This window comes from Cuculus canorus, chromosome 3 (genome assembly GCF_017976375.1).
Source record: "Cuculus canorus isolate bCucCan1 chromosome 3, bCucCan1.pri, whole genome shotgun sequence".
In the NCBI taxonomy this organism is placed as follows: Eukaryota; Metazoa; Chordata; class Aves; order Cuculiformes; family Cuculidae; genus Cuculus; species Cuculus canorus.
The window spans coordinates 68,649,528-68,670,672 of NC_071403.1; the positions used below are offsets into that span (position 1 = coordinate 68,649,528).

General features: G+C 43.8%; 1 protein-coding gene across 20 annotated transcripts in view; it reads left to right on the forward strand.

Annotated features, from left to right (window-relative positions):
• Positions 1-21,145, forward strand: part of HMBOX1 (homeobox containing 1) — a 145,289-nt gene that overhangs the window by 41,454 nt on the left and 82,690 nt on the right. For all 20 annotated transcript variants that reach the window (XR_008449056.1, XR_008449057.1, XM_054061911.1 and 17 more), the window contains one exon: positions 12,961-13,044. Coding sequence is in view for 18 of the 20 variants with exons in the window: in XM_054061911.1 (XP_053917886.1) it covers positions 13,022-13,044 (23 nt within the window). In the remaining 2 variants the exon portion in view is untranslated. The remainder of the gene's footprint in view (positions 1-12,960; positions 13,045-21,145) is intronic.

The window sequence follows — 21,145 nt, forward strand, 5'->3', positions numbered from 1 at the left end:
TAACCTAACGATTTGGTCGTATAATAAAAAGGATTTCAGCAGATTTGTCAGGCATGACCTTCCTTTTATGAATCTGTACTGCATGTCCTCTACTAAATTATGCATTTCCAAATGTTCTGCAATTTTTGGCTTTTATCAACACTTCCAATACATTCCCACAGCTGAAGCTGGATTTCCTGTTCTAAGGGAATTCAGCAGAACTATGTCACGGCTAAACAAAATTCATCAGGTTTTCAGAATTCTCCGTAATAAAATTATCTATTTTCTACTTTTTGTCCTCATCTTAGTGGATTCTTAACATTCGAATTAGTCTTGTGTTTTATGCAGTTCTGAGAATGCTGCGTGCTCTCAGGGAATAACTCTCTCCTGTTTGCAGTACAGCAGGTCTGTGTCACATGTGGATCGTGTTGCTGTGTCTCAGCTTAGTCACAGGCAAGAAATGCAGGCTGGTAATTCAGAGTCTCCATTTGGTTCATAGAATTGTTACGATTGGAAAAGAACTGCAGAGAGTCATGAGGTCTCCCCTCAGCCTCCTCTTCTCTAGACTAAACAACCTCACTTCTCTCAGCCATTGCTCGTAAGACTTCCAAGCTTCCCAAATAATTTCATTTGAGACTGGAGGTCAGTTCACCTCTCTGTGCCTCTGTTTATTTTTCTGTCCTGGTTCCTAAAGAGTGTTTTACGTTGCATGCTGGCTTACTGCATTTGTCTGAATAGATATGAGGGGGGAAGGGAAACTCCAAATCCTTGAAGTGTTCTTGCTTAAAGCCCTTATGCTTGTACTGATACCTACTTTGAACTTATCGCTTGCCGCTTGGGCTGTGCTTCCAAATACGGATTTCTCTTGGAGGTATGTTCTGACCCACCTACTTTGCACTGCGCATATTTTTAGCAGAGTTTTGCCATAAGTCCTACAGTGCTGTCCCAAAGCTTCTGCTGTCACCTGCTCTTCTGCCCACCTCCTTCCCAGTTACCTTCTGTGCGTCAAAAGCCACCTGCCAGAGTTCTACATCTGCGGTGGAGCCTTTCTGCCACCATTACAACTCTTTTTTGTAGTATATAGAGTTAAGGGCTGAACAGCCCTGTCCTCCCTGTGTGCTGCTGACTGGGCAATGCAGCTTCCCTAAACTTAGGTTAATTCCTCTGTGGCTGCAGCCAAGACCATGAGTTCTAGGAGGAGCCCTCAAAGCTATGGATAAGGCCAGCAGAACTGGAGACTTCTATTACAGTTGCATAGTCCTTACCTCCGAGCCTACTTCATACAAGCCTGGTTGAGTTGAGAGCAGCACAGGAGGCTCCTACAGTTGGTTCACGATGCTGGAGCAGACTCTCTGGGGATGGGGTATGTCTTAAGACCATAGGGAACGCATCTTCTTTAGCCTGAATGCAGCATAGAGCAAAACTAGTGCTCGAATACTGTTAGGGTCTGTATCTGCTCGTTATTGCAGAAGGAAATTGCCAAGTTATAGAGACACTTAAGTTCAAATTAAGGAAGACGCTGCACTTACTGGTCTGGCTTTTCTTCAGTATTCCAGGTTCCATCTCCCTCCTCCAACCTTCCTGGTAGATGTCATCCAAGATGGATTCCAAGCCCCCCCCCCCCCCCCCAAAAAAAATAATAAAGCAAGCAAACCTGGGCCGAGTGAATCATTCCTACTAAATTTAAACCACTTACTATGGGGAGGAGAAAAAAAAAAAAAAAAAGAAAGAAAACTCGGATGACAGGTTTAGCAAGCAGGAGCACATATTTCAGCATGGATTGCTGTATTTGTAATTGCCAAACTACTGATTTCTTGGAACTCTGCCGTTAGCATTGTTAAGCACTGTTCCAGACAGTCGCTTCTATAAATCCGCGTTAATATGTTAAGCTGGAGAAGGCAAGGATAGTATTTAGCTTGCAGGCAATGTCCAGCTGGGACATGGTGTCCAGGCTAGAGGGACAGACAGGGGTTGGAAGTGTTAGGGTGCTGGTCTCTTCCCCAAGTAATGATTGGTAGGACAAGAGGAAAGGACCTCAGATTGTGCCACAGCTAGTTTAGATTCGATATTAGGAAAACTGTTGTTACTGAAAGAGTGGTGAAGCTCTGGCAGAGACTGCCCAAGGCTGTGGTGGAGTCCCCATCCCTGGAGGGGTTCAAAACCATGAGGGTATTTCACTTGGGAACATGATTTACTAGGCACAGTGGGGTTGGGCTGACAGTTGGACTTGATGATTTTAGAGATCTTTTCCAGCCTTAATGATTCCCTGATTCAAGTACAATTTCTGGAATTCTGCTAAAGAAGGTTTGGTGGCAACCACTAAGGAACATGGGGGTGCCCTGGGGATCTGTGGGTGAAGGAAAGTCTTGGCCTGCCAAGTTAGATGAATTGTCTGTTCCGTTGGGGCTGTTGTATGTATTTGCAATACCTCCTGTGTTCGTTCTCTTGTACTTGCCTGTCACCGGCCATGACCTGCTTAGCAGCTGAGCGTTAGTCTTCAGGGTTGACATCTGTATGCTCTTTGGGGCAAGCAAGCTGCAGGTCTGGCTGGAATTGACAACTTGTCTTTTTAAAAGACTGCTTAAGTACAACAACTAAACTTGCACAACTGCAAGATCAGAAGTTGAGCTCTGTAAGGACTGATTCTGGAACCTTAGCTGTTCTCTAGACATTGGGGAAACTAATATATTTTCTGATCTTTGTGTGTCCTGTCACTGACCTGCTGAGATTAGATTATCAAAGCTTTGTGTAAGAGGTGAGCGTTCTGAAGGCACTGCTGACCATTTCAGACCTGCGGGATACTGTGCTGCTGCTGCTGCTGGTTTTCCATCAGTTGGTTACCTCTTGCCATGTGTTGTGTGCAGGACAACTCTGTCAGGTTGTTCTCTAACAGTGAGCTCCCCACTGAGACCTGGAAGCCATAACAGTAATAGTTTCTTTCTTCTTCCTGATGCGTCCTGTTTAGCATAGTGCACTTCGTTTGCATCCTGTTGCACCCTAATTGCAGTTGAACAGGGTAATTCATTACTCTGTGCCAAACCCGACACTTGGTGCTAGCTAGACTAGAGAGGTGGCAAACTTGAGGCACTTCAGTAGATCAAGTTCTTCCACAGCTCACTGCTTAAGAATTTGTTAACATTTCCAGTTGGTGAGAAATTCAACAGCAGTATTACACAGAATCATTGTGGATCATTGGGTCCAACTCCTATTCCTGTATAGGACAACCTCAACATTCATACAATGTGTCTGAGGGCGTTGTCCAAATGCTTCTTAAATATTGGTGCTGTGACTGCTTCCCTGGGGAGCTGTTTCAGTGCTCTACCACCCTCTGGGTGAAGAGCCTTCTCCTAATATCCAACCTAATCCTCCCCAGCACATCTTTCTGCCATTCCCTCAGGTCCTATCATTGGTTGCCAAAGAGAAGAGATCGTGCCTGCTCCTCCTCCTCCCTTTGTGAGGAAGCAGTAAACGGTGATGAGGTCTCCCTTCAGTCTCCTCCAGGCTGAACAGACCAAGTGACTTCAGCTGCTCGTTGTGCAGCTTCCCCTCTAAACCCTTCACCGACTTCGTGGCGCTAAGTGGTCTTAACCACATAGTTAGGGACCGTGCGTGAGCACCCCTGGACAGACTTTGTAAGCAGAGATGCTCACAGCTGGCCAATATTCTGCAGTGGAGGTATACTTGCAGTGTGCGCACGTTATGCTTGGCAGTATCAGATCCCATTTCAGTTGGCATGTCTAGTGCTACTATGTCACTGTATTCCTAGCAGAAACTATCAAGGTAATTAGTGTTAATTGGGATCTTTTTTGAATGAGCCCCTCATTTATTGTATGTTTGGCCCAAGCTGGAACTCAAGGACTTGGCAATCACCTATCTGCAGTTTTGTCCAGATCCATAGAATTCAAGGTATAATCCCTGCTGTTGGTATGCAAGTGCGTTAAATCTTTATTCTGCTTCAGGGTATGTCCTGCCCATTGTAGCTCTATAGGAATTAGCTGGAATCATAGAATCATAGAATGTTTTGAGTTGGAAGGGGCCTTAAAGTCCATCCAGTTCCAATCCCCTTCCATGGGCAGGGACACCTCTGACTAGACCAGGCTGCTCAAGGCCCCATCCAACCTGGCCTTTAACACTTCCAAGGAGGAGACTGTTCCTTCAGCTCTCCGCTCTTGTTGTCTTCTGACATGCAGTTACTCATTTCATGACAGCTTCTGTTCTGTTACAGTGTGGCATCAAAATACTTTGAACTGAACCACTCAGCTGAGAGTCACCATCTTCTTAAATTCTCTCTCACGGATGAATGACGATCTCATTCTTCCTCATCCATGTCGGTGCTCAAACTGATCTAAGTGGAGTAAGAGAACCTATTTGATCATTAAGGAAGTGGTCTTTGTAGCAGCCGTTAGCTATCACTATCAGCCATGAGTTCATGTGCCTCCCTGTCAGTCTTCTGCTGTTGAGATTTACTTGTGATTTCAGCCAGAAAAGCTAATTCATGTCTGGCCTTTGGGTCCAGGCAAGTTTTTAGACATGATTGGAGGGGACAACTATCTGAAACTCAGAAGGTACAACAGAGTAGGTGCTTGGTACATTAAGACCTGAAGCTCATTTGTAAGCAGTAATGAAAATACAACCCAAGGAGGGTTCTCTGCTGGAACGTGTCTGCAGCTGTGTCTTGATGATATTGTTTCATTTCCCAGGACAAAGCAATACTAAATTATGTCCTTTTACTGGGACTGTTTTGCCTTTTATGCACCTCTGGGACTTGTGGAGTAACTTGGGGTCCTTCCCAGTGAAACACAGGAACGTCACTGCTTTTCTGGAAGCCTTCAGTGAGATTGGGAAGCTTTGTGATTTTGTGGCCTCAGCCTTTCTGTAGAGAGGATCATAGAGTCACAGAATCGTTTGTGTGGGAAGGGACCTTAAAGCCCATCCAAATCTTTAAGAATCATCAGGTCTTCTGCCTGGACTCTTTTGAATGTCCGCATGTGCATGCATCTATAAACAGCCCATCTATGGGCTGTTAAAATTAATCCACTTTGCGGAATCATAGAATCATGGAATGGTTTGGATTGGAAGGGGCCTCCAAGCCCGTCCAGTTACAACCCCCTGCCATGGGCCCGGATGCCTTCTACTGCATCAGGTTGCTCAAAGCTTCATGCAGCCTGGCCTTGGACACCTCCAGGGATGGGATACCCACAACTCTTCCAGGCAACCTGTCTCATCACCCTTAAGGTGAAGAATGTCTTCCTAATGTCTAATCTAAATGTCCCCTCTTTTCAGGATCCATTGCTAGTCTGCTTCAAAGTGGAGTCTGGCCTGTGGCTTCCATGCTAAGCAATTCCACTAAATTCGGACAAGGAGGTTTCTTTTGTGTGGAGTTGGAGAGGGCAAAGAAGAGAGAAACAATTCTAACTGCAATTGATTCTTGGCTAATTGTTGTGTGGAGATCTACTGCAGGGCATGTTGTGGAAGCAATTATTTACTTGCTTGCTTATTTAATTTAGCCACCTGTGGTTTTATCATAGGATTAAGGTGTGTCTGTTCTGTTAAAGAGTTCTGAGGAAGAAGAGATTCCCGTCAAAGAATTTCTACTGTAAGCTTGCCAAGATTCTACTGTATTCCCTCACCATAATACCAAAATACAACTTTCTCCTGGGTCGAACTGGTAAAGGCTTTGGTAGACCAACACGGTCACAATAAGACTGAAAATAGCATTTGTTGGAGGTAACTTCTGAGCAGTTCCATCAAGGATGTTTGTGTTTATAAAAAGTCTGCTTTCTTGCTCCCTTTGGTTCACTGGTGTGGGTTCCCTAGAGAAAAAATGGAGCCTCAAAACTTTGGAGATATTCAAAGGCCATGTGGATGTGGCCCTGGGCAACTGGCCCTGGGGGGCCCTATTTGAGGAGGGGTTTTGTCAAAACGACCCCCAGAGGTCCCCTCCAACCCCAACTGTTCTGTGTTTAGAAGGTCAGTGCTTGTCCCTTAAGACAAGATCTCTGCCATGGCAATACATGACTTATTAACCTGTGGCTGAGCCAACTTGCTCCTTGCAAACATCTATTCAAGGTAACCCAGATGCTGCACAAATGCAGTGACTGCATTTTTTGTTTAGCAGTGATACATCATGAGAACTTTTTGTGCACCTTCTTGAGGGTCAGGTACAGATCAACTTGCCTCTCCTCTCTGCTCTTGTGAGACATCACATGGAGTCCTTTGTTTTGTTCTGGAGTCCTTAGCACAGGAAGGACATGGATCTGTTGGAGTGAGTCCAGAGGAGGCCATGAAGACTGTCCAAGGGCTGGAGCACCTCTCATTCAAAGACAGGCTGAGAGAGTTGAGCATGTTCAGCCCAGAGAAGAGAAGGCTCTAGGGAGACCTTCTAGCAGCCTCCCAGTACTGAAAGGGGCCCCAGGAAAGGTGGGGAAGATGAAGGAGTGCAGGGGTAGGATGATGGGGAACAATTTGAAGCCACAGGAGCGGAGACTGAGATGAGATCTTAGGAAGAAATGTTTTGCCGTGAGGGTGATGAGACCCTGGCCCAGGTTGCCGAGAGAAGTGGTGGCTGCCCCATCCCTGTAGGTGTTCAAGGCCAGGTTGGATGGGGCTTTGAACAACCTGAGCCAGTGGAAGGTGTCCCTGCCCATGGCAAAGGAGTTGGAACTGGATGGGCTTTAAGGTCCCTTCCAACCCAAACCATTCTATGGGTCTATGTTTTAACACCTTGGAGTTGGAAATGCCAGTAACTGTTCTCTTTGCATTGCAGTACAATGGCCACATGAAACCGAATGCTGCACATCATCAAGCCGTGGTGCATGCTCAGGATGTGACATCTCGTAGAAAAGGTTCTTAACCTTGCTTTCCAGAGCACAGATGTAACACATCCTCAAGTCATACGTCAGTGCTTTTTCTTTTTTTTTTTTTTTACCTAATAGGTCTATTTTCGGAAAATGGGCTGGAGAGTCCTAGATTAGTGTTAGTATTTTGGACACTAGTCCTACTTTTGTGTGTGCACACAGATGAATTTATCTTTAAATTTTGTTGCAAATGCACTCCCTAGAGGTTTAAAAGTGTTGGGTAAACAACAGTCTGCCTGAACATCTCTCAAGAATAAGGGACTGCAAGCTGGCAAGGAAGGCTTAACAGGAGCTCTTGTCTGGAATCTGAAGCTAAATACATTCAAAGCAGAAACTGAGTATAGATTTGTGATGGAAAGGGTGATTAACCACTGGAATGAAATAGAGTGGATGGATCCTTGGTGTCTTGCTGGTTTTGAGGCAAGATGTCTTCTGGACATGGTCAAACCAGTGACTGACTTAACTTTGCTTTGCAGTGGCCTTAGTGTAGGGAAGGTGAAGTGTTGGGAGTGCAGGGATAGGACAAGGAGGAACGGTTTTAAGCTGAAAGAGACTTAGATGAGACTTGGGGAGGTTGAGATGAGATCTTAGGAAGAAATGTTTTTGTGTGAGAGTGGGGAGGCCCTGGGCCAGGTTACCCAGAGAAGTGATGGCTGCCCCATCACTGGAGGTGTCCAAGGCCAGGTTGCATGGGGCTTTGAGCAGCCTGATCCAGTGGGAGGTGTCCCTGCCCATGGCAGGGGGTTGGAACTAGATGATCTTTGAGGTCCCTTCTGACCCAAACCGTTCCATGATTCTGTGATCTGTGATTCTGTAAAGTGGATGAAATATAACAGCCCATGTTTATAGACACACGCACAGACACAGTCACAGAGTCCAGTCAGAAGATCTGTTGATTCTTACAGACCTTAAGCTGTATGTTAAGTAAAAGAATTAGATTTTGACTTTTTTCGTTATTTTTCGGAAGGGATTTGTGTAATGTAGTGTAGTGTAGTTGTGAATCCGTAGAACTTAATTGTCAGGGCTGAATTTACTCCTTTTCTTAACCATCCAATACACCAGCTTTATCAGGAAGCTGAGATTTGGTTATTCTGCATTTCAATAGCTGATTTTGTAAGAGTCCCATTGGAGCAGTGGGGCCTGTGTCCTGAAGCATGTTCAGCCAGTGATACCATCCTGTGTGGCTTTAAGCCAAGAAATTAGCCCCTCTGTTCATGTTTTACTTTTGACATCACAGTGACATTTCCCTTCCCCAAGGACAGAAGCTTTTAATTTATTGTTTGTGAAGCCCTTTTTAAGTTCTGACCAAGAAATGTGTTAGTGAAATACAAAGTGGTGGCATTATTTTTTACTACCTGACTCAGAAATTAAAAGGGATAATGAATTTCTCTTCCAAATGGGTGGTACCAGCCTCATCTTTTCCAAGTGACTTCCTCCTTTCTTTGCAGAATGTTGGGGATCAGGATGAACTGTACTTCAAAACATTTACTTGCAACAGTGAGAAATTAGGACAACTAAAGTGGATCCCAAGAATGTATTAAAAATCTGAACTAAAATGAGAATGATTTCGTGTCAAGTGAGACAAATGCAGAATTGATACTCCAGTGCTTCACACTTCCACTTGTCCTTCACACTGAGAAAATGAGATTTTTAATATCTGAAAAACAGATTGCCATGAAGACTCATCCATTGTAAATTTAAGCTGCCTTTATAGCAACTTAAGCTGGGGACGAGATTGTTCATTACATCTGATTCTACGACTCTGGAAATGATTTCCATATTGATATTGAATTGTCTTTTATTATCTCTACCAGAAATAGGAAGGGGGAGCTGGTCATGTTTTCCTGATGTTAGCAGATAATTTATTTAATGAATAATGCGAAAAGGGCAAAGGTTTGCAAGTTCTTACTATAGTTTGTGATGACACCCGCTTTTGCTGCTGTGATCAAACGTGGGTTGGTGCTTTGGTTTATGCTAAAAGGAGACTGAGCAAAAGTGGGATATGGATTCCTAATTTCAGATCCATCATTTGTTGGGGGCAGAAGTTAACTTCGTTTGGGGCTGAACTTTTCTGGCTAAAATTATTGGTGTCAATTCCTGTCTGGTGTGCTCTTAAATTACAAAAGCATTGAAGCAACCTTCACAGGTGTGTCAGGGCAGGGAAGAAGTTTTGGTGCCATTGAACTTCAGACAAAGGTTGAGTCAAAGACAATGTGTAACCCTTCTCAGCAGCAGCCATTCTGTTCTAGCGTGAACTGTAGGAAGCACTGCTGCTCTGGGAGGGCCACAAAGATGATCTGAGGGCTGCAGCAACTCCCATCCGAGGACAGGCTGAGAGAGTTGGCCTTGTCCAGCCTGGAGAAGAGAAGGTTCTGGTGAGACCTTAGAGCAGCTTTCCAGTACTGAAAGGGGCTCCGGGAAACCTGTGGAGGGCTTTTTATCAGGGAGTGCGGGCATAGGATGAGGAAGAACGGTTTCAAGCTGAAAGAGAGGAGATTAAGATGAGATTTTAGGCAGAAATGTTTTGCTATGAGGGTGGTGAGATCCTGGCCCAGGCTGTCCAGAGAAATGGTGGCTGCCCCATCCCTGGAGGTGTTCAGGGTCAGGTTGGATGAGGCTTTGAGTAACCTGATCCAGTGGGAAGTGTCCCTTCCCATGGCAGGAGATGTGGAACGAGCTCTAAGGTTCCTTCCAACCCAAATCGTTCTGTGATTCTCTCCTCTCTGTGTAACTGCATTTGTTTTCACAAGTCCAGCTACGAAGGCAGCCCTGAGGATTCCTACCCTGCCTAACTTCTTGGCTCTGCCTGTGACAGTTTGCCATTGCCTTCCGCCTGGAATACTGCTGTTGCAAACTTTAACATAGCACAAGTTGAGAATTGCTCATATTTTTACATGAACTTTCTTCTGTTTATTTCTGCTGAAATGCTGTCATCCTCTGTCTTCGCTCATGGTTCTGGAGTCTCTGGGAAAAGTTCCTCCTCTGTTCACATCCCAGATTTAGATCCTAATGGCTCTTCATTTGTAACATCTGAGGTCTATACCATTTTCTTGCTCTTCCATTAGTATCACTAATATCATTGTCCTGCCTTTGTCATCTCACACCTGAATTACTGCATCCTTTTCTTTGGCTCTCTATCTTGACTCCTCGTGTTCCAGTTTTGATACTGCATTTCATCATGACAGAAGGTGATCTTTTCTTTCCTTTGTGGGCTTTGTGCTTTGCTTCTTTCACACTCCCCACCCTGGAAGCAAATCTTTCTCTGAGGAATCCAGTTCTCTAGCACTAGCCTCCCTGACCTTCAGAAAGTTTGTATATGTTTAAGTCTAATTTGTTCCGCTTTGGAAAACAAAACAGCTCTCTATTAAACTCAAAATTTGGCCACAAGTCAACAGCATGATCTCATTTTTTTTTTGTCACTGCTTAAGGGAAAACATTTTAAATGCAGTTAAGAAATTTAACAGAGAAGCGCTTTGGTGCAGGACTGTCTTTGAAAGGCATGGAGTGCTGACTGCAAGGACCTGTGTGTTTACCTGTTCCATCTGTCAGTAGTTGAGTATCACAGTTTTTTTCCCATGCGACCTGTGACTGACTGCTGGGACCACTCATCTTGTTGGCGACCTTGCTCTTGGCAATCTCCTTTCACTGAATCCTAGAATATCTTGGTTGGAAAAGACCTTTGAGTCCAACCGTACCTGTCCACTACTAAACCAGATCCCTGAACACCTCATCTGCCCATTTTTTAAACCCCTCCAGGGATGGGGACTCCACTGCTGTCCTGGGCAGACTCTGCTAGTGCCTGAGAACCCTTTTTGTGAAGAATTTTTTCCTAGTGTCTAATCTGAACCTGCCCTGGTGCAACTTGAGGCCATTTCCTCTCATCCTGTCACTTGGGAGAAGAGACCAACACCCACCTTGCTACATCCTCCTTTGGGGCAGTTGTAGACATTGATAAGGTCTCCCCTCACGCCTCCTTTTCTCCAGGCTCAGCAACCCCTGGGGAAAGCTGCTGGCCAGAAGGTGACTGCTGCTGCTTCTGGAAAAGCTTATTCAGCTCAGCCTGTTGCCCTGAGAGGTTCTGAGCTTTTTCAAAACCGGAAAAGAGAAGAATAGCCCTGTGGACTCCATCTGGAATAGACGTGGACTTCCCCAAAGCCTCTAGCAGGTGTGGTAGAAGAAGAGCTGTGCTACAGCATCTGGACCACTCTTAACCACCAAGAAGAGCCCAGATGTGTCCACCCACAAGGCTGGATTGCACCACGGGAGGTTTAGATTGGATATTAGGGAAAATGTCTTTCCTGCAAGAGTGGTGAAGCCCTGGCGGAGGCTGCCCAGGGCAGTGGTGGAGTCCCCATCCCTGGAGGTACCCAAAACCCATGTGTCTATGGCACCTCAGGACATGGTCTAGTAGGCACAATGGAGTTGGTATGTCAGTTGGACTAGAGGTCTTTTCCAACCTCAAGTTATTCTATGAATCTGTTTTGTTACGGAATAGAGTAAATTATCTGATGCAATCCCTGTGCTGCTCTACCCACTTGTTTTTTATTCCAGCTCACATACACCCGTAGCCTGAAGTGTAAGTATTCTCTCTAGTTCTTTCTGCATCTGGCTGCTTATAATACCCTGCATTTCTCTTTCCTCTTGGTTAATAGTTTGGCTTCTGAAGCACTTTCAGTCCTTGTTAGTTTGTCAAGAAAGACATCAGCAGCGATAGCTAAAGAAAATTCTGTTAGGTCATTCCTTTTCAAAACATAGTACCTGTCTTCTGAGCTCTTTGCGGATGTTAGCCAAATAATCCTTTTAATAGCTTTTGTGAGTTAAAAGGGTAGGTAACTGTCATAAGGCTGCATGATTGCATAGATAAATTTACTTGTGGCCAAAAGAAATCAATTGTAATTTAAATTTTTGTCTCTGGACTGGTTACCCTACCAGACATCAACTTTCTTCTTAGGAATCTACCATGTGAGTTGAAGTATATGTCTGTGATTCTGTATTGGAGGTGTTCAAGGCCAGGTTGGATGGCGCTTTGAGCAGCCTATTGTAGTGGAAGGTATCATTGTCCGTGGCAGGGAAGTTGGAACTGGATGGTCCAATGCAAACCATTCTATGATTCAGTGATATATAGATTGGGATTACTTAATGATTATTCAGGTTAATGATATGGAACATATCCAGTTTTTAACCTGTGGGCGTACACAAGCTTGGAATACTCAACTAGTTGGCCTCGTTTAGATCTGTGGAATATCCATTAATAACTTGTGTTGTTATAACTAGTTTGGAAGTAAAAGAATATTTGCCAGACTTTAAGACCATGGACCTCTTGCAAGCTATGTCAAAGCACCCTTTGAAGTGAAGGAAAAGAGTGAAGCTTTAATGAGCCATTTAAAACAAGAATAAATTTAGAGATGCTGTAAGAAAATTCAGTGATTCCAGGGAGCGTTTCATAGAATCATAAAATTATTTGGGTTGGAAGAGTCCATCCAGTTCCACCCCTGCCACGGGCAGGGGCACCTCCTACTGGATCAAGTTGCTCAAAGCCCCATCCAACCTGACCTTGAACACCTCCAGGGATGGGGCAGCCACCACTTCTCTGGGCAACCTGGGCCAGGGCCTCCCCACCCTCACAGGAAAACATTTCTTCCTAAGATCTCATCTCAATCTCTTCTCTTTCAGCTTGAAACCATTTCCCCTCATCCTGTCTCTGCACTCCCTAATCAAGAGCCCCTCCCCAGCTTTCCAGTAGCCCATTTTCAGTACTCTAAGGTCTCTCCAGAGCCTTCTTTTCTCCAGGCTGAACAAGCTCAACTCTCTCAGCCTGTCCTCATATGGGAGCTGCTCCAGTCCTGGGATCATCTTTGTGGCCTTCTTTTAACCTTGGCTCTACTTAGTGATCAGTGTGCATTCTGCTTCCTTTTAGCAGAGGGATGGGTTGGGTGATTGAGAAGGATCCCGAAGGTGTCTGTCCGTTGTCTTCTTTTAAAGAAGTGATCTTGTGCAGCTGCCCAGTGGAACTGCCCTTAGGTTACCTTCTGAGAGCGACTGTATAATTCTGTCTGATAACAAGAAGTATTTGCCTGTCATAGGAATTTCTAACGTTCTTTTATCTTTTAATTGTGTCTTCCAGAATGGTGAATAACACTGAAGACCCCCAAGAGGCTTTATAACGTCCCATCTCCATGTAAAGTATGCTCAGAACTTTTCCAGTAGTGTAAGTACAAACTAAAAAACCCTAAAAAAACTGTTGTTAAGAGCTCAAGAGTTGTTCTGTGTATTTTTCTGTTAATTTGCCTACAAAGAGCAGAGAAATGTTTGCAATGATGATCAGCAGTTGGCTAAATCAAAGAGTAATTTGGTAATTTTAGACATTTAAACCAGAGAACAGTAGCCTTGAATTTCTCACTTGGTCTGGCTGATACATTATTACTGCTACTTTTCTGACACTGAAAGAGAAGGAAAATTGTGCAGTTCTTAGAATTTCAGCCTTGATCAGAGACAAAGTTGTGCTAAAGAAGAGCTCTCCATACCTCTACTGAACGTACTAGAGGATACCAGAGCTGTGCACAAGAGTTTCACACCATTACAGAATTGATAAAGAGGATGAGCACACCATTAGCATAATGCTATATTGCAAAGGCAGAAAACCTATGACTCCTGACCAAACATTCGAATTGAATGTGTTGGTCCAAGCAACCATAGCTCTGTCTTGATACCCAATATGAATTGAAGTTGTCTAAATCTCGTCCTTGAATTTGAGCCTATTGGTTTGTTTTTTTTAAATTACTTCTGTCACAAATCTTCAATGTAATTGGTATCTGCACTGTTTCTTCAATACAGAAGCAAATGAATTCAGAGTTTGAAGCTTGTCAGGCTGAAAGGCAATGCTTCACCTGTACTGTGCTGTCATCCGTCTCTCTCGCTGGTCCTACACCAGTGTTCCCATTCCTTTTTTATAGGCACAACCAAATGCTTGTCCACTGGCAATCAGATCTGGAGATGCTTTATCCCTTTGACTTCTAATTGTGCCTCCTGTTGAGCTGAGTGGGAAAGAGAAATCCTATCTGAAGAGTAGGTAGGAAGAAGCTGGGCTGCTGTGAAGGCAGTCAGATTTTCCCAGACAGATTATTTTGAGGATGAAGGCTATTAATCTAGCATGTGGACATCCATAGTGCAAGTGGCAGTACAGTCACAGGATTCAGAGAGGGAGTCACAGCAAAAAGCAGAGGCTGCGAGGGAAGTTGTATTGGGAGCTGCACTACCAATATATTTCAAAAAGAGTTCTTGATCCGACCACTAATTACTTATTTTTTATTGCTGACGGTTTAGTCTTCTTTTCAGAACTAGTGGTTTCCTACTTCATCGCAAGTCCCCCGAACCACCTCCTCTTCTTTTTTTTTTTGCTATGAATATGTTGGATTTCAGTATTAAAATTGCTTCTTGAAATTGTAAAGATCTGGTTCACAGCAGGAAAGAAGTCTGGAGGAAAGGCCACGCTGCCCTGTCTTTTATTCCACTGGTAACTCAGAGCTTGTGGAGTGGTCCTAGAGCTCCTCTGCGCTTTGTGTGAGCACAAGGACAGTCTGTCAGCTTTAACTTTGAGTCAAACTTCTACCATAAATTTCCAAACTGTGAATTATAGAGTTTTAATTCTCTGTGCTGTAGCTGGGTTTCAGTTGTATCCTGCAGTTGTAGTTGGATATTGTGTTATTCCGTTGCTTTCTGGAATTGTCATGGCACATTGATGTGCCCTGTTAATCAGCTTCCACCCTCCATCAGTGAAGGAGCAGCTTTTTCAATTTATTCCTGTGTATGTGCAGTTAATATGGTCATCGAGAATGCAATATAAGTATAGGTGAATGATTTTTTTACTGAGTGAAAGCTGGGGTGAACCTATTTGGAGGGGATTAGAGAGTATTAAATTAGAGGAAATGGGCCAAGATGACCCATTTAGGTGTAAAGTTTCCTGATTAAACCATAGATATCTCTAAAAACGATAGGCGGGCATCGTGGTTTCAGAAGGGGAAAGAAGAAAACTGAGTCTTTAAAAAAAGAAAGTTTTAACTTAAATACTGAAAAAGATTAAAATTGAACAGTCTTAAAAATACCATGGTTATAGAGTAGGTTGGTTGCTCCCACTGTGGGGCAGCATGCTCTGTCAGAAGAACAAAGCAGGCAGCTAGATGCCGTTCCCATCTCACCTACGTGATTTTTATCCACAGCTGGCTGGCAAGTCAGTGCTCTAGAAGAATTTGAGGCATGTTGTGGACACAAGATTCTTGATTTTGGTCTCACAAGAATTAGTCATTTATGTGAAACTAAGGCCTTCTGCAGCCAATGCAAATACATCTCTGTTGGGTTCTCCGTGTATGTTGTGGGTGTAATTGTACTTCACAGGCTCACGGCATTATTGATTAAGGGCAACCAAGCTGCAGAAGGAGCTGGAGAACAAGCGTTATGAGAGGTGGCTGAGGGAACTGGTGTTTAGCCTGCAGAAAATAAGGCTGAGGAGAGACCTCATCACTGTTTACAACTACCTGAAAGGAGGCTGTAGTGAGGTGGGCATTCGTCTCTTCTCCCAGGTCACAGGCATTAGGATGAGAGGAAATGGCCTCGAGTTGCACCGGGGTAGGTTCAGATTAGACATCAGGAAAAATTTCTTCACTGAAGGGGTTCTCGGGCACTGGCAGAGGCTGCCCAGGGAGGTAGTGGGAGTCCCCATCCCTGGAGGGGTTTAAAGACAGATAGATGAGGTATTCAGGGATACGGTTTAGTATTGGACAGGTATGGATGGACTCTGTGATCTCAAAGGTCTTTTCCAACCAAGCAATTCTATGTTTCTATGAATTAACATGTATCAATAGTTAGCTATGACCATCAGTGTTTGTGTTTCATATTTCAAACTCTCTCTCAGAATGTGGTTTCTGATAGAACTAGGTGGTTTCAACACTGTCACTTAAAGTTTGCCTGGATTATCCAGGCTGGTGCTAGTGAATCAAACTGCCAGCAATGACAGAGCTGTCTTGGGTGTGAGTAAAACCTGCTGAGTGGAAGAAAACCCCATGTGAGTAATGCAGATGAAAAAGGACTAGATTGATCTGATCTGAGCAACCTGATCTACTTGAAGATGTCCCTGCTCACTGCAGGGCAGTTGAACTTGGTGACCTTCATGGTCCTTTCCAACCCAAACCTTTCTATGGTTCTATGAAGCCTTGTCATAATCAAGGAAAAACAACAGAAAGAAAGGAACAAGTATGTGAACTATACTAAAAGCAGCACAGTCAAAGAATAGATGGTGGAGTTACAGTGGCTTAGAAAGTCACTACAAGGCTGAGCTGTGTAAACTGTCCAGCATCCTGGAAATGTGACACAAAACATGTTAGTTACACTTGGGTGAAAGAGGACTCAAATAATTTGCTTCTCTTGTCTTGAGTGGCAGGTTGTTGTGTTAATAGTTGGTGGCTGTAGGAATGCTCAGTTTTAACCTTTAACTGAAATGTCTTGCGTGAACCCTCTGTTTTACTTTCAGGTAAACTGGATGAGTTAATTGATTATTTCATGGGCAGATAAGCCACTCTGGAAGGGACCTAAAAGAAATCTCATTGCATGCATGCCTCTTATGCCTAGTTCTGCTTTTGGCCACATTGGTCTGTCCCCATCTGTTGAGCTCATAGAATCAATCAGAATCATAGAATAGTTTGGGTTGGAAAGGACCTTAAAGATCATCCAGTTCCAACCCTGCTGCATTAGGCTTTCCAGGCTGCAAGTGCACATTGCTGGCTCATGTTGAACTTCTCATCCACCAGCATTCCCAAGTCCTTCTTCTCAGGGCTGTTGTCAATCACATCATCCCCCAGCCTGTATTTATTATTGGGATTGCCCTGAACCAGGGGCAGGACCTTGCATTTGGCCTCGCTGAACCTTATGAGGTTCACAGCGGCCCGCCTCCGCAGTCAGTCCAAGTCTCTCTGGCATCCCTTCCTTTCAGTGTGTTGACTGTCCTGGAGCTATGAAGAAGGCGGAAAAACAGCACCAGTCCTTGCTGCAGGGATGGCATGCTTGTAGGTCAGTTCACCCTCTCTCGTGCATCTGAGCCTCAGGACTTGCATCTGTAGGTGTTCTCCTCCTGCTTCAAGCAGGGCACAGGAAGGTTTGGACTTGCCCTGAGGATATAAGCAGTGTCTTCTCTGTGTCATTCAAGGGAAAGTTTCTCTAGATCAGGTCTGAGCTAAACAAGAGATGTTTGTTGATTTAACAGCATTAATTAAGGCACGTGTTTCTTTTTGAAATGTTTTAAGTGACATAAAACTCTAATATGGAAGCAGCTGTAGCCAAAAGTCCGTGGTTTTGCCATTATGATTTATAACCTTCAAGGAGTCACTGTTATTTATTTCAGAGTTTTTTTCCAGGTACGATCTCTGTCTTCTTTAAGATTCTGTGCTGGTAAAACTATGCTTGCAAACTGTTATCTGGTGGGGAAATAAGATTTTGCTTTGTAGTTAGTCACAAAATTAAGGCTAGGTGAGTTTCAGTTATGTGCTGGGTTTGGATTTTAGTTTTCTATACAAACGAACTTCTCTTTTAAGAAAGTGTGTTGACTGTTATTACTGGTGAGAGATCCTGAGAGGGAGCAAAGGTGTGTGAAGTGCTTCAGAATTTCTCTTTCTCTTTACACATGGAAATCTTAATGATGGCATTCCTTGGAACTTGTCCTACACCTTGTCATATCTGATGCTATAGACAGACCCTGTAGGATGGCTGTATGTGTGGTGAGAAAATGCTCACAGTTTGGCCAGGCACTTGGTCTGCCTTCATGGAGAATGGCTGTGTGGCTTTGAACAAGTAATATTTGAAGTCTTCTGCAAGTCTTGATCTCAAAAGTTTTATTTCCCTGCTTCACAGGGATACTCTACAGAAAGATGAATTTCAGGTATTTGGAAGGACAGTATCAGCAAGGACCATGGTATTAGGAAGAACATGAAACTGTTGGAGCAAGTCCAGAGGAGTTCATGAGGATGATCCACGGGCTGGAGCACCTCTAATATGATGACAGGCTGAGAGAGTTGAGCTTGTTCAGCCTGGAGAAGAGAAGGCTATGGGGAGACCTTAGAGCAGCCTTCCAATACTTAAAATCGGCTACAGAAAAGCTGGGGAAGGGATTCCTTGTCAGGGAGTGCAAGGGTAGGTTAAGAGGGAACGATTATAAGCTGAAAAGAGGGGAAATTGAGATGAGATCTTAGGAAGAAATGCTTTCCTGTGAGGGTGGTGAGGCCTTGGCCCAGATTGCCCAGAGAAGTGGTGGTTGCCCCGTCCCTGGAGGTGTTCGAGGCCAGGTTGGATGGGGCTTGGAGCAACCTGATACAGTGAGGCGTGTCCCTGCCCATGGTAGGGGGCTTGGAATTGGATGAGCTTTAAGGTCCCTTTCAACCTAAACCATTCTATGATTGTTCTTGGGCACAAGTTTGGGCTTTGGGCCCTGGTTCAGCACTTCATCTGCCACTACAGCTTTTTTCTGTGTTTGACAGTCCTTCTGATCCCTAGTTCTGCCCTTGAATCCATCCTAAGAGTTTGAATTCCTGCCTTGTTGCTGTAGAATCATGACAATAGTAGGAAACCCGGATTTTAGAAGAAGGAAGAACGTTAGGGTTAGACAGGTAAGGTGTCAGTGTGAATCAGTCTGTGCCTTGAGTAGAATTCAGAAGTGTCTGGCTTCCAGCCCTGTGCTTAGTCAGAGGTCAGTCTCTTTTGTAAGACTTAGATTATGACAATAATTGGCATTTATATTATATTTTTGCCTTGTAAGATCGATCTCAAGTTCTCTCTCTCTCTTTCCCAAAGAGGATCCTATAAAGCAGAGTAAGTTACTCACCCAAGTGGAATCAGTGGCAAAACTGCTAGCGTTTGCTTACTGCCTGTGTGTCAGCATCCAGTAAAAACTATTTTATCAGCAGTGAAAAATTTCAAAGACTGAGTGGAAGAACAGCTTTTGTAGAAGTGAATCTGGGTTTGTGGCTCTTTAACTAGCCCAGAAAGTTGAAGCCTCCTGATGAAATGATATGTTGATATTCTGCTCTCAGCTTGCCTTCTGTAATTTGTGTAGCGGTGAGTATTTGATTACGTTGGATTTATTTTCAGAAGTTTCAGACTGCTCTTATTAACTGTCACCGTTTTGATCGAAAGCGTATGGCAGCATTCTGCATTCATAAGGCAGTGTTTTGCATTCATAAACAGACCCAGTGATGTTTAACCTCGATAGATCAGCTCGTAGTCTGATTTTGCTCCTTGCTGCAAGGGGAGGCTTTCGTTTCCCTGGGATGAGAACCGTCATTACAAGCATTACATTTTGTTTGTGAATCAGGATGAATGGGAGTAGAGTCCTCTTTGAAAATCAGAGCTAAGAGATGCAACGGCAGGAGATGATTATGCTAACGTATGGGTAAGGATGGCTCTGTGTTCGTTGACATGATGAGCTCTTGAGGCCTGATATTTTTCTCTCTCTTGAAAACTGGTACAACTCCACTGAAAATACTGGAGTTGCAACTGATGAGCCTAAGTGTTGGCTCGGATGAGTCAGATCCTTAATCCTCTGTTGCGCCCCAGAATTCATAGCATCAACTACTTTTTTGAAGGCAGCTTTGCTTAATATGGTGCAAAGCTCTGGGTGTTCCTGAAACATTTAAATTGGTTGGGGATAAAAGGAGATGGCACTCGTTCAGTAAGAACTGAAAAGGCCAAACCTTGAATTTCAGAAGACTACATAGTGTTATGCCCTAAGTGGCTCAATTTTGTTCCAACAGCATCTTAGAGCTGCACTCGATGAGTCTTTGCCTCTGAACATGAGTGCACCGTTGGACTCTGTGATATGCATCAGCCACTCTGCGGAACAGCTATAGATCAGAACGAAAGTCTCTCTCTTGAACATCTTCTAAGAACCAGCTGCATTCTTTAGGATGGGTAGTGGTGGAGTGAGGTGTAGAAAAAGAAGGAGTGAGTTAAACTTTGCTTGGGTCCTTGTGTCTCATAAAAATATACGGAGAGAGAAACAAGCTTGAATAATATAAAGTGTAGTTGAATAATTAACAGACTGGGCAACCAGAAGTAGTTTTTATAGACACTGGTTCTGATAGAAAGCATCTGGAGCAATAGTTCATGTTATTAGGTTGTTGAGTATCAGGCTAGTTGATAAGCAAGTTATATTGCATTTGAAAACAGCAATGTTGATATCAATTTTAACTCGCTGTCTAGATCAGAAGCCTTGTGTAGAAGAGAAGCATAGGAGCCCAGCCATACTGAACAAAGATTTTTATAGCATAAGGATGTGCATGGTTTGGGAACTGGGTAGGCAAAGCTAACCCAGGTGCTCTTTCTGCTGTACGTTTTAATAGCTGGAGGACATCCACCTCTACAATTGTTTCAAGAGTAGTTCTTACTGCTACGGCATGCACAAAAACACTGGAAGAGACTGGCAGGCTAAGGACTTCAAGCAGTGAAAAAGACAGTTCACACACTTGTTTAGTTAACGAGTTGTAGGAAGTAATTTTTTGTGCTGTATACTTTGGAATAACCTGAAAAGCCATTTTACCTTGTGGTTTTGCTCTTTCCTTTAAAGGACAAGGTTGTGCTCAGTGACACCAAGAAAGTGCATGTTATGTTGCAAAAAATGATGCTATAAAAGATAAGAGTACAAATTCATTACAGGGGAGCATAGTGCTGTTAGAGCCCTAGCCAGAACTATCAGCCTATGCTGTATGTTGGAGAATGGTGGAAGTTGCATCTCACCCCATCCTGTTTGCCACAGTTGATATGACTTTATCAGAATCATTCTTAACCCAATTATGAGAGCTAAGATCCTGTTCTGAACACTTTGGCTCTAGCCCACATCCATATTATGCAGATTATGTCAAATACAGGTCTCGTATCAAAAAGCACAACTGTTTTGGTGAGACTGGAGCTTTGCAGAGCTTATTGGATAAAGCAGTGAATTTTAATGGAAGTTAAATGGAGAAAGACCTCTGCGAAAGAGGATCTCTTTGGTGATGCTGGATTCCTACTCGTATATACTGAGCAGAAGAGTGGGAAAAAAATGATTTCTTGTGATCATTAAAGAGTCCAGAGCCATTTTCTCAAGTGTTAGAGGTGTTAAGGTTGGTGCCTGGCCTTATTCCCAAGTGGATAATTGAATTGCTTTGAACTTCTGCAAGTTCGTTTGGACATGGACTTAGCTCGTAGCTGTTTTTATGGGATTATTCTGCTATGTTCCATAGTCTAGAAAGTTAGTGTCAGGTAAATGATTCTTGTATCTGTGGGGGCTATGA